The 13,488-nt window shown below is 52.3% G+C and overlaps 1 protein-coding gene across 1 annotated transcript in view; it reads right to left on the bottom strand.

The window, feature by feature from the left end:
• The window catches only part of CHRDL2 (chordin-like 2), a gene marked incomplete at its 5' end in the record, with an annotated part of 19,185 nt that overhangs the window by 3,003 nt on the left and 2,694 nt on the right, over window positions 1-13,488 (bottom strand). The window contains 5 exons of the mRNA XM_010020112.1: window positions 4,013-4,195; window positions 7,136-7,330; window positions 8,502-8,670; window positions 9,886-9,941; window positions 11,415-11,508. Of these exons, the coding sequence (XP_010018414.1) occupies window positions 4,013-4,195; window positions 7,136-7,330; window positions 8,502-8,670; window positions 9,886-9,941; window positions 11,415-11,508 (697 nt within the window). The remainder of the gene's footprint in view (window positions 1-4,012; window positions 4,196-7,135; window positions 7,331-8,501; window positions 8,671-9,885; window positions 9,942-11,414; window positions 11,509-13,488) is intronic.

Genomic DNA, 13,488 nt, shown 5'->3' with positions numbered 1-13,488 from the left:
AAAAGAGTATGTAAGGAAAGGGAATGGACTAGAAATCTGTACAAATGAGATGTTATGGGCTGGGGAAAATGAATACAGGAAGTCAAAGACATAAGGAGAAATATGTGGCTATTTGGGCTATGAATAAGCCCTTGAAGTGGGTCAGGAGCAGAAGTGCTACCAGGAACAAAAGAAGATGCTGGATGGAGATAATAAAAGTGTTGATGACGCAAGGAAGGCACAAGTGTTCAATAAATCCTCCTGGTCTATACTTAGCAAGGAGCAGGAGGGGGTGTGTATAGTCCCCGTGGCTGGTGAAGCACTTTCCAGGACATTAGTAACCAAGAGGATATTTTAAACAAGAGCTCCAAGAGATAAACAGCTTTTCATCAACCGACCTCGATAATCACAGAATCACAGAAGGGTTTGGGTTGGAAAAGACCTTAAGATCATCTAGTTCCAACCTGCCTGCCATGAGCAGGGACACCACACACTAAACTATGTCACCCAAGGCTCTGTCCAGCCTGGCCTTGAACGCCTCCAGGGTTGGAGCATTCACAACTTCCTTGGGCAACCTATTCCAGTGCCTCAGCACCCTCACTGTGAAGAACTTCTTCCTTAGATCTAACCTAAAGTTCCCCTGTTTAAGTTTAAAGCCATTAACTTAAACGTAAGTTCACCCAAGAGCCCTCCGAGAGCTGGTGGAGACCTTTGGTTGTCTCTGACAGATGCCAGGAGCTGGGGAGCAGCAGAGGAATGCAGATGATGCTCCAGCACGCGTGAGGAGGTGCAAATAAGAATAGTCCACTGCACCTGCAACCACCAAAGAGGCGTTACAGGATGGAGATGGGAATGGGTGATGCCATTTCTCAGCAAATAGATCCTGTCCAACAGACATGATTGTTCCTTGCAAAGTTTAGGATGAGATGAAGGGAGGTGAGAGGGCTGTTGGACACTTACCACCTTTCCTGCTGCTTTAAAGAGGGCTTATGTGAAAGTTGGGGACAGACTTTTTGGTAGGGCCTGTAGTGATAGGACAAGGGTTGATGGTTTAAACTGAAAAAGGGGAGATTCAGACTAGTACAAGAAAGAAACGTTTTCCAATGACAAGATGATGTCGATGTGTATGGAGTGATCATGGGGACAAGGAGATGCCCATGAGTCCAGAGGAGGCCCTGGAGCTGCTGCGAGGGCTGGAGCAGCTCTGCTCTGGAGCCAGGCTGAGAGAGCTGGGCTGGGGCAGCTGGAGAAGAGAAGGCTCCTCAAGGGGACACCTTAGAGCAGCCCCAGTGCCTAAAGGGGCTCCAGGAAACCTGGAGAGGGGCTTGGGACAAGGGATGTAGGGACAGGCCAAGGGGAATGGCTTGAACCTGCCAGAAGGGAGATTGAGATGAGCTCTGAGGCAGAAGCTCTTCCCTGTGAGGGTGCTGAGGCGCTGGCACAGGGTGCCCAGAGGAGCTGTGGCTGCCCCATCCCTGGCAGTGTTCAAGGGCAGGTTGGACACAGGGGCTTGGAGCAACCTGCTCTAGTGGAAGGGGTCCCTGCCCGGGGCAGGGGTTGGACCTGGATGAGCTTTAAGGTCCCTTCCAGCACAAACCAGTCTGCGGCTCTATGACGACTTTAAACATAGTACTTAACACTGGGCTGGGGAATGAAGTAAGTCTAATTCAAGACACTGGTCTCGGGACTATCTAAATTATCTGCAAAACTAAGTCTTGGTGGGTGGATGGAGACAGGAGCATGGGTGTACATGGGTGTATGAGACTCATTCCAGCAGGACACAACCTTGGGCCAGAGCCCCATGCCCTGTTTTGGGCTCTGCATTTCAGGAAAGACAGATTCCAGAGCAGAGCTACAAGAAGGAGCAAAGGACCAGAAATTTCTAACATCAAGAAAGACTGAGAATAAACTCAGGTTAAACTGAGTTTAAACCCTGTAAAACTTAAACCTTAAACCATATCAAAGAGAACAGAGATGGGAGCTGATGGCATCTTCAGAGGAAAGGAGTCTGCTCTTCACACCTGCAGTGGTGAGGATGAGAAGGCATGAGCTTGAGCTGCTGGAAGACTGAACATTGGGAAAAGTCTTCTGTTAGGAAGGGGTTTGTGGCTCTGGAAGAGATTAGATGGGATGTAGACTCTCCATGGCAGGAGATCTTCAAGCAAATGATGGAAGAGCATGGGGATGGCTGGTCTGTGGTGTGGGGAATACCAGCATGGTGAAACTGGGGCTTGCTGAAGGTTCCAGAGCTGCAGGCTTTCAGGATCGAAATGAATAGTTTGATCAATGTCTAATCATCAGCCTGGCAGACGAAATGTGGGAAAGGGATCCATAGGGATGCTGCACCTCCCATAGAGCCCAGGTCTCCAACAAGGCAGGAGTCAACCACAGAGACTCCAAACCATGCTGGTCCCTCTCTGATCCTACCTGTTCCTTTGTTGTCTTTGGTCCCCATGATAATTCCTGCTCTAAACCATCACAAAGTCACTTTCCAAAGTCACTGAGGTGTTCAGACCCCTAAAACCATGGGAAATCCCCATTGCAGCTCATCTAGGGCTGGTTGCACCCCACCAGCAAGCTGGGTATGGTTTTCAGCCTGGTGCTGGCGCTGGTTTCTCCTCTCAACTCCAGCCTTGAGGAGGAAACTGTCCCAGCACAGGAACGGAAGAGGCCACGTAGGTACCATAAGCCCATACAAAGGCAGATGGACGGGCTCCAGGCATGACTTGCAGCCTCCTTTCTCCACACACGTTGCTCTGTTGGTAGAGTGATGGACCATGGAGAGGTGGAATCCATATGTGCCTGAGCTCATGCTCTTTCCCAATAGTAACACTTTGCTCTGCCAAGCAAAAGAGCTGTGTTGGCCTCGGGGACAAGGGCCTCCCCTGTCCTTGGCTGGCAGGGCTCAGGAGCTCCGTGCAGACATGAAGCTTTTGGCCTCAGAAGGTGGCGAGAAGGTTTTGGGTGGCAACCTCTGCCAAGGAGCAAGGAGAGGAAACGGTGGGGCCCAGACAGTGCAGGCTCAGAGTGTCCTCCAGCCACAAGGTGCCATTGTGCTGGGACAGGGGGGGAGGACGGGGAGAGGGGCGCTGGGGAGGATGGAGGATGGCAGGGGGAGCATGGAGACGTGGTGGCAGCCAGGGCTCCATCTCTGACTGCTATCCACGTGTTCTACCATTGGCAGCTCGAAGAGGCAGCCACAGGAGGGCTGAGGTCTCCTTAGGAGTGAGGTGAGACAGGAACATACCCAGGAGACCACTATTTGCCTACACATGTCCAGAAGACATGGGCTGGGGGGGACAACGTATCCATAAGTAGAGTGTGATCAACCTCAAGTGCTCAAGGCACAGCTTTTTGCAAGGGGTAGAGTACGTCCAATGGAGACTCAGGGTTGGGCCACTGTGATGCATTCCCATGCCCAGCAGAAACACACCACAAATATCTACCAAGTGTCCCTATCAGAGATTAGTTCCTCTGGTCCATAAGAGTGTTGCAAAGCTAAAGGCGTGGGGAGAGAACAAGGGATTGGTCATTGACAGTGTATTTTCTGTCTGGAGGACACACCAACAGGAGCATCCAAATCCACCCATCCAAAAACTGAGCTGGGGCCAATTCACCCTCTCTGTGTGCACCTTTGCAGCAGCTCTGCAAGCTTTGCTCCAGCAGTGAGCAAGAAAAGAGTGACCAGAACATCATTTTGTTTTGCTTTCCATGTGCATTTGGCATGAAAGCCAGAGCAGGTTTGGAGAAGAACCCATGGCCCTTGTTTGCCCGTGTGCGGTACCTCTGGATGGTGTTACAGCTCGTGGTGGCACACACTGGGGCCAGAAGTGGTTTCCAGCCCTGACCTACATGCAACTGACAGCAAAAGAGTGCAGAAGGGTGGAGGTGGAGGAGCCAGCCTGCTGTCAGCAGGTTTGCACTCACCACATGAGGTCTGGAGCACCACTAGAAACGCCTGAAAACGTGAACAAAGCTTGGAAAGCACCACATTTCCACACACCTCCTCCATTGGTTCGGTTTCAGTACTCACCTTTAATCAGCTTCCAGTTGTAGATCTCCACCTCTTCTGCAGGCTCCTTCTCGACTGCGATCGTCCTGAGGATCTCCTTGGAGGACTCGGAGCTGGGTGGCACAAACATGTACACCAGGACGCGGCTGGGGTTCTTGCCACAGAGAGTGGTGCCTGTCTCATCAGTGGGTTTGACTTTGGTTTCTGGGCAAGAACAAGGACAGGGTTCATTAAACGGGGCAGGAGGGAGCTTGGAGGAGCCATCTCAGCACCCAGGGCAAGGGAAAGGCTTCTCGTTGGGTTTGATGCCATGTGGAACAGTGTGTCTCAGAATGGACCTTGGCTCTCAGGGTCTGATTCCCAATACTGGGATCTGCAGCAAAGGGAGATGTTGATAAAGGATCTATGGATCTGCTCATCCCCATATTTTCCATTCCCTTTGATTCTGGCATCCTCTGTGCCAGCAGGGATGGAAAAGGAGGATTTTCCCCACCTGCATCCCCCATACCCACTGCTGGGACCTTGGTGTCATCACCACTGCAAAGCTCAAGCATCTTGTTGGGCTTCTCACCTGCAGAAAGAGAAAGGCATCTTGTTGCGTTTGATGCCATGTGGGACAGTGTGTCTCTGAATGGACCTTGGCTCCCAGGGTTTGATTCCCAGTGCCAAGATCTGCAGCAAGGGGAGATGTTGATAAAGGATCCATGGATCTGCTCAGCCCCATTCCCCTTGATTTTGGCATCCTTTGTGCCAACAGGGATGGGGAGGGGGCATTTTCCCCACCTGCACCCCCCATACCCACTGCAAGGACTTTGGTGCCATCACCACCACAAAGCCCAGGCTGGATTCCCTGCTCCCCATTTCACTCCTGCTGCCATCCCAGCGGAGCAATGCCAGCAACACGCAGGGATGAGCCTGCAGCACAGGAGCCAGCACCGTGCCTGGGCATCGTGCCCGGCTCAGCCCCAGCCCAAATCCTCACCCCACATGGGGTACAACAGCGGGGAGACCCTCAGCAGGGGCATCAGCAGGACCCTACGTGACTCTTTCAGCATCCTTGCTAAAGCAGAGCTGCTGATTGTTTCATGCTTTTCATGTATCTGGAGTAATTAAGAATCCCCCCTGGGTTTGGGAGGAGATTTATTGCCTTTGGTTGTGGTCCTTGGAACGCAGAGGAGCTCAGCTCTGCTGAATTTAGCCTTGTTCTCCCCGTCCTTTTGGATGCTGGAGCTTTTTTACACTACTCGAAAGAAAGTTTGGCTATAAATATATGCCTGGGGGTTATTTTAGTAGGACAGTTATTCTAGGCCTCATTCTCTGCTTTCTGGTGTGGTCCTGAGCTGCTCTGCTCAGAGAGGGGATGGAAATCCCACTTTAAAGGGGTGCAGAGCAGGGCTTTTTCACATGGGAAGACAAGCATTCAGCTCTGCAGGCTCAGCGTGATGCGATGGGGGACAACCACAACCCACCATCCTCATCCCTGCCACTGCGGGGTCCGGATGCAGGAAAACCTCCATCTAGGCCATTAAACTTCACTCACTCCATGGTTGCTTTTTGCTTCACTTGAAGAAGCCTCACCTTCACAACAGGGAAGGAACTACATGTCATTGCAGGTACAACAGGTATTTAACATCCTTGGAGCTTCACTCCTGATGGCCACCAGTGTTTGGGAGGAGAAGCAGGGACACAGAGGTCCCAGCCACTACTTCTGCCACCAGCAGCCACTATGGTCTCCCCATCCAGTCAGTGCATCACAGTATTGGGGTCCCATTCAAACAGGACCTCTTTTGCAAACAGAAATCACTGTTTGTCCCCAAGTACTGAGAACAAAGGAGGAAGAGGAGGAAAGTCAAGGAAACTGCCTGGAAAAAGAAGATGGGTGAAACCTCCGTGCAGCAAAGCAAAGGACAAGCATGAGACTTGGCTGAGCCATGTGCATGTGTGTGAGATTGCTATCTGGGAGTACTGGAAAGCAAGGAGAAAGTCGTTTTGGCTGGGTCAGAGTGTTTAACTGGAAATAAATGAAGACTGAGCAGACAAGAGATCCCAGCAGAGAAAGTTGTAGACTTGAAAGCAGAAAGAGCCACTATAATGAGAATGCGAGACTGGAAGGGCTCTGCTCAGTCATCATATCCCATTCCCACCAGGCACCACATCATAAATCCTGCTCATAAACACATCAGAAACCTTATTAAAACAAGCTGAGCTTCTGCCCTTCGCTCTCCCACAACATCCCTGCTCAGAGGCTGGAAAACCTGGAAAATCCCACTTCTCAGCCTGTTTGCCCCCATTCTAAAGTGTGGTGATGCCCTTTGCTTGTTCTGCCCGGGGACACCCCTCCACGAAACCACCTTGAAGATGCACATCAGAGGAGATCAGTCAGAAAGAGCTGCATCTGCAGAGATGCTCAGGCATCTTTAGCCTCTCCAGGGAAGCACTGGGTGGTCCATCAGCTAAATATCTACTGCTGAATGACAGTGATGTTCTCCAGTGGGAACAGGAGATCTCCTGCCCTGCCCCGTCTTGGCCAGGTCCGTGGTTCAAGGTAAACAGCTTTCCAAAGACCAAGAAGCAGCCAAGAAACCCAAACCCCATTGACTGAAAAAACGAGGTCCTCTCCACCATGTCCCAGCACCAGCCCAGCTCTACCTGGAGCACCCCAATAGCTGTGTTTCTAACCCTCCCCTTCCAGGGATGGGGAATTCAACTCCTGTTTGATCAAACCATGAGTGCCACAGGTAACCCCACACTTGGGAAGTGTCCTCCCAACTTCAAACCTACATTTCAGCTGCCACAATTTAACCCTATCACTTCTTGTCCCAGCTGGAGGTCTGGAGAGCAGACCCCCTCCCTGGAAAGCATCTTCTATCTGTCTGAAGACTCTTACCATGTCCCTCCCTGGGCATCTTTCTCCAGACTACAGACACCCGACAGATGCAGACTTATGGTTTCAGTGCATCTTCCTCACCTTGGCTCAATCCCGCTGCCCTCCAAGACAGGCCAACCCTTGCATTGGTTCTTACCCTGCTGAACTGGTGTCAATTCAAGTCACCAGTGATAGGAACACATCTCCCTGGGGCTTTAAACCAAGGTTAAAGGAAGGATCTAGATGGTACCAGCAGGAGAAGGTGGGATCTCACCTACCTGGACATACTTTACAGCACTTCCCATCTGCTTTCTCCGGATGCTCACACGGATACTCCTTGGGGCAGGTGATCTTCTGGCAGTCCTGGACACCATCCCTGCAAGTGCAGAGGATGCAGGGCAGGAGGCCATAGAGCCGGAAGACAGGATGCCACACTTCCCCATGGGAATAGGTCTTCCCATTGTACACACAAGCTGGAGAAGAGAGAGAAAAGAGCGGAAATCAATCCTCCTCTTTGTCCACCCAATGCTTGGTGGAGCCCAACACATTTCACACCTCAGAAACGGGTGGTCCTGCTCTCTTGAGGAGCATGGTCCTCTGGCAGCACATCCAGCAGTAGACAAGGGGATACTGCAGCCACCCCACTCAGGAGGTGCCATGGGACATGTAGACGAGGCCCTCAGCAACATGGGTTAGTGGTGGCCTTGGCAGTGCTGGGGAACAGTTGGACTTGATGAGATTAAAGGTCTTTTCCCCACCTGGCTGATTCCATGACTCTATGGGGCAGGAGACCAGGCTCCACGAGATGGAGGCTGCTGGGGACAACCTCCCTGGTGGGGTGAGTGTGGACAGGACCTCACCAGCCTCCAAGCCTCTGAAGCCCAGGGTCCCTTCGAGGCTGTCCCAGGCATGAAGCACAGTGAAGAGTGCCACCTGCTGACTCCTCCATGAACACATTTGGAGGTCCCAGAATTTCCTCCTGGGCTTCATCTCCAAGGACTGGAAAGAGCCTTTTGGAGACACAGCAGTGGGAGAGCCCACAGCAGGAGAAATTACATGTCTTTTCCCCTCTGCATCCATGGGGTTGCCTCCTCATCATCTCTTCCTCCATGAGGGTTACCGCCTCATCTCACTTGCTCTCCTCCAGGAGGAAGACCACAGCACTGGGATAGACCCAGCACATGGAGGAACAGCCCGTCCCTCTGCAGCACTGTCCTGGAAGGACGACGTGGAATCTTCCAGCTAAGCACCTCCCTTCCCAGGTCCCAGATCTCCAAAACACCCCAAGGACCAATCTTCTCCCAACCCTTTGTTGGAAAGCAGGAGATTAGAATCATAGAATCATAGAATGGTTTGGGTTGGAACGGACCTTAAGATCATCCAGTTCCAGCCCCCTGCCATGGGCAGGGACACCACACACTAAACCATGTCACCCAAGACTCTGTCCAACCTGGCCTTGAACACGCCATCAAAATGCTGTGGGCCACCAGGGCTGAGACAGCTGGGTGAGGATGGCTGTAGAGCAGTGGGAAGTAGGACTTGGTGGTAGAAACCTGCTGCTGAAACAGATTCCTTGGAGAATTCAATGTCCTGGAGAAGCCACCTTAGGCCACGTTCAGACTGCCCGTCCCCTTCATCCCTCACCTTTCTTGTGCTTCTCTTTCAAGACGATCTTCACGGTGGTGCCACCTCCTCCCTTGGGTTTGAAGCTCCTGGGGATGAACTCCAGGGAAGAGCTGAGGACAGTGGCCACGGTGGCTCCGGGTGGCTTCCTGCCCAAGGCCTCCCCTGAGCACTGGTCTTGTGAGTGTCTCTGTGAACAGTGAGAGGAAAGAAGAGGACTCAGACCCAGGCAGTTGGGTTGTTCTTACTCCAAAGCCATGCAGTGTCCTACACACCTTCCTTTGGGAGAGGAAGATCCAGAGACAGGGATGAGCAATGCCCCAGCTTGCTGCAACCACCTAAGGAGTGCTGAGCAGTGTCAGTGCTCCACATTGGTGTCCTCCCTGTGCTGCATGTTGGTCACCCTCATTGGACCAGCAACCCAATGCCCTCAGAGAAGCGAGTGAGGTCCTACATCACTAGCACAGGAAGGGAAATGGGATGGTCTTTCCTAGATGCTCGCTAGGAAACTGAGGAATGGGATCCGTGCTATCCAAACAGGACCAGAGAGGTAAAGATGGACCATATCCTGCCTTCTCACCTGGCAGCACCAGGAGGGTTGGTGTGGCACCAACAGGACTGGAATCCCAAAGAACATCCCAGGCTTCCAAGAGCAAACTGCTGGGACAAGACAAGCAACACAAAGGGTCCCCTTGTGTCTGTTTTGGAGGGTTTAGAGGCAGTTGAGATGTGATGCTGGTGTTGCACCCAGCAGTATGGAGAAGAGCAGGGCCAGGAACTGTGATTTAATCCCACAGATGTGCCATGGGCTGCTCAGCTCTGAAATGCCATCAGGAATCAACCCTTGGAGCCAAGGAGTTACGTTTTCCTTGCTGGAGCTGCCGATACAAACAGGCACCGGCTGCTCTGTGACTGGGAGACAGGACACCCTTGAGACCAGGGTGGAGAGAAGACACCATCTCCTGAAGCAAAAGCACCCAAAGAGAGATTTAGGCCATCTGACTATGGGTGTGGATCATGTCTGGCTGTTGGTCACCTCTGAGTCTGCTTTGTCCATGTTCCTCAGTTGCTTTAACCTCAACTTCTCAGCAAGGAGAAATGCCCAGGGTTTCCAGTTCCAGGTCTTTTGTTCTTCCAAAGACATTGGAGATGCTTCAGAGGAAGAGGACAAGACTCTTTGCTTGGTGGTCTGAGGTCTCAGCCTATGCTGACAGTCCTCACCTAGAGTCCATTCCAAGACAGGATTCATCTGCAAACCAGGGGCCAGTGATTCTACCTTCTAGAGCTGCTCTGGGTCATTCCTTTGTAGAAGACTATGGGCAAGGGCAAGTGTCTTTCTTTGAGCTGTGTAACAGGGGTGTGCTGGGAGCAAGAACCTGAGGTTTAAAATGCAAACGTCACGTACAACACCTCTGTTTAACTGCGGGGGCTCCTCTTCTGTGGACTTCTCATGTGAGCCATCTGCAAGGGAAAAACATTGTCCTGTGAAAAGCTGTGGGGCTGGGTGAAGATCTGCTCCCTCTTTGACTGAAAGCAGCTCTCTTCATGGTGCTGTGAGTGGAGAGGAGCTTTGAATTCCCATCACCCAAAGCAAATGGGAGACATACCCCAAAAACCCTGTTATCCCCATTATTAACAACAGCGCAGATCCAAGAAGGACATGACCTTGTAGCTTCTGAAGGTAGGTGGCATGAAAACACCCCAGAGATAGAGTATGAGGTGATGGAGATAGAGTCATAGAATCATGGAATGGTTTGTGTTGGAAGGGACCTTAAAGCTCCTCCAGCTCCAACCCCTGCCCCGGGCAGGGACACCTTCCACTAGAGCAGGTTGCTCCAAGCCCCTGTGTCCAACCTGGCCTTGAACACTGCCAGGGATGGGGCAGCCACAGCTTCTCTGGGCACCCTGTGCCAGCGCCTCAGCACCCTCCCAGGGAAGAGCTTCTGCCTCAGAGCTCATCTCAATTTCCCCTCTGGCAGGTTAAAGCCAATCCCCCTTGCAGGGGTTTGGGCCAGAAGACAAACTGGAGACACAGAAACCAGCTTCTGTCCAGGAAAGAGCTTCTGCCTTAGATCTAACCTGAACTTCCCCTGTTTCAGTTTGAACCCGTCATCCCTTGTCCTGTCACTCCAGTCCCTGATGAAGGGATCCGTGCTGCCCCCTTCAGACACTGAAAGCTGCTCTGAGGTCTCTGGCTATAAAGAAATCCAAAGACGTTTCTCACCAAGTCAAGGACATGTCTCAGCTGCACCAAAGAAAGCTAAGAGAGGGGAACACAAACTGCAGAAGGGAAGACTTTGGAAAGAGCTCAGTCTGTGCCCATGGCCAGGAGACCACCACGATCTTCCAGTAAGGAGTCATTCTGTGCTGTGACTTCACTGTCAGCAGGGAGTGAACCTGCCCATGTGTCTGTCTCATCTGGAGACATGGAGCTTGATGCTCTCCTCACTCTCCAGGAATGAGTCAGGGGAAACAGCAGCAAACTCAAGAGTTTCTCCTCCGCGGAGGGCTGTGGAAGTGACACTCAGCCGTGCTGCACTGGGGTCGAAGGGGGAGTTCCTTGACTGTCCTGGAAACTTCCATAGACTTTTCCATCACCTCCATTTATTCTATACAACCATCTCCATCCTGGCTGGAGGACTTTGCCTCCGTGCAGGTCACATCTTTCTGCACAACACACCAGTGGCAGGGCAAAGAGCTCAGCTCTAGCCAGTGTATGGGCTGCATGGAGGCAGGACACAACTAGATGTGGAAGGGAAGCATGCAAGGAAAGAACCAGGCCCTGGTGCAACCAAGACATAGGAACTGCTCCGATTTACAGCACAGGCTTCCCAAATCCTGCGAAAGTGGCTTCAAGTGGCTCCTGCCAGATGGTGGCAACTATCTGGGGTCTTCCAACCATCACTTAGTAGCAGCTCCTGGGCCCTTCATTACCTTTGCAGACCTGGCCGCCGGGGTCCGGCACGGTGAGGGGAGAGGAACACAACAGCTCCGGGCAGGTCACCAAGCCACAGTAGATCTGGCCATCCTAGGAAGCAGGAGGAACAAAGAGCATCATCAGCATTATAAAGAGATGGAGAGAGCTGTATGTCCCATGTGTTGGGGTGTCAGATCTATCTTAAATCAAAAGCCACCCAATAGTCCATCCTCAGACATCACCAATCATCTATCAGCTGATGAAAGCTGAAGATGCGTCCATGCAATCTCCATCCTGTGGGGTGTAACATTCCTCTCCTGGAATGGCTGGTCCACATGCCCATGAGTGGGGTGGTCTTCCCCAAAAGGAGGAGGCAGTGCCTTCCTCTCAAGCATCATTAGTGCTACCACGTTGAAATGGCCACCACACACTTGTAAACACCCACCAGCTCAAACAGGGACAAGAACCTTTTCTCTGCCATGTCCCAGGACAGGGACCTGGAGGATACAGGTGGAAAGGGAGAGTGTGATGATGCTGAAGCCAGACCCAGCTCCACAGATCTGCCCTCCCTCTTGGATTATTTGATAGCACCAGAGCCAAGCACACAAAGACACCGGATCAAGAGCTATGGATGAACGTCCAGGTGTGGACCTTCTTCCACTGGCTTGGTGGTTAGTCTGGAAAACATCAGTCCCGTAGTCATTCAAGCTGAAAACCACACGTCAAGGCCAGTCTTGACCTTAGTGCATCCCAATCCCACTTCAGCCAATGGATTTGCACTTGTTTGCCACAGGACCAAGGCTTTGCTGCTTTGCAGAAGGGTAAAATGGGATGTTCAGCAGCCCAGCAGCAGCCAGACCTCAACAGCAAGGTCCTCTTCTCCATGCACCAGGTATCCACATGCTCTCAGTCAACCAAACCCAAGAGGTTAACCAAGGATACCCAATGAAAACCAAACCACAGCAGCTTCTTCTGCCTCCAGGAAGCCAAATTGCTGTGAAAGGGATGTGAAGAGAAGGAAGAAGGTTTGGTCAATGAGAGGATCTGGTGGAGGATGCTGCAACCCAAACCCTGCTTCTGCTTCAGGGACCATCATGGGATCCAGACCTGCAGGGAGCAGGGTCTGGCCACACAGCCTCTTCCTTCCTTCTCCTGTGGAGCAGCAGCTCATGGCAAAGACCTGCTCCGGGCAGGAAAGAGCAAGTGTGATAAAAAGTAGGATTTATCCCAGCAGATCTGGTCTCTGGGAGGTCTCAGGGAGGTTTAGACCAGCTGTTCACGCAGCTGTTCCAGCAGCTGAGCACATCAGACACAGCCTCTGCACTGCTCCATCCCTTTATTTTCCTCCTCGTATCCAAGGCATTATCCTGTTGGATAAACAGAGCCTGAGGGAGAGCCAGTGCCTCCGACAGAGACACAGAGCTCCTGGGGATGGTGGCGGAAGGGATGGGATGGGATGGGATGGGATGGGATGGGATGGGATGGGATTGGAAAGCAGGGCCAGGTGGGCACATACAGTTGGATTCAAGGGCTCCTTCCTGGTGTTAGTCCCTAGGTGGTGGGCTGGCATCCAGCTGAGGTCCATACAAGAGGAACCAGCCCCAAAAGCTGTATGACTGCTATATCTAAGCTATTCCTTCTGCCACCTCACCCCGAGGTGTGCGCAAGCACCAAGGGCTCAGGCCAGCTTTACACATACTTTACTATCAAGCTGATGGTAACCACAGTGTGTGTGCTCTTGGCATGAGAGAGGGAGGTGATTTGGGCTTTCTCACTCCTCTTTCTTTCCTGGCCAAGCTTAGGCCAATTACTTGCTGGAAGCAAAGCACAGACCAGTGGAGCCTGGTCCCATCCAAAGGCTCTGTATGATGCATGGGGAAAGCCACGTCTGCAACCCCCTGTTATGGCAGCCCGTCTGCACCCCCCTGTTATGGCAGAGGCTTGCAGCCAGCATGAGCAGTTCCTGCCAGCATCCAAGCCCAGCATCGGCACTTTCAATCCCCCTTCCTTGCTCCCTATCCAGGAGGAGGAGCTGCTCCATTTATCTGCTGACACTCAGCTCCTGGCAGGCACGGCCCCACGCTCCACACA

The sequence above is a fragment of the Nestor notabilis genome, unplaced genomic scaffold (genome assembly GCF_000696875.1).
Source record: "Nestor notabilis isolate BGI_N333 unplaced genomic scaffold, ASM69687v1 scaffold10550, whole genome shotgun sequence".
Lineage (NCBI taxonomy): Eukaryota > Metazoa > Chordata > Aves > Psittaciformes > Psittacidae > Nestor > Nestor notabilis.
Note: the sequence above shows the minus strand (reverse complement) of the source record. Positions and strands in the feature narration are given on the sequence as shown.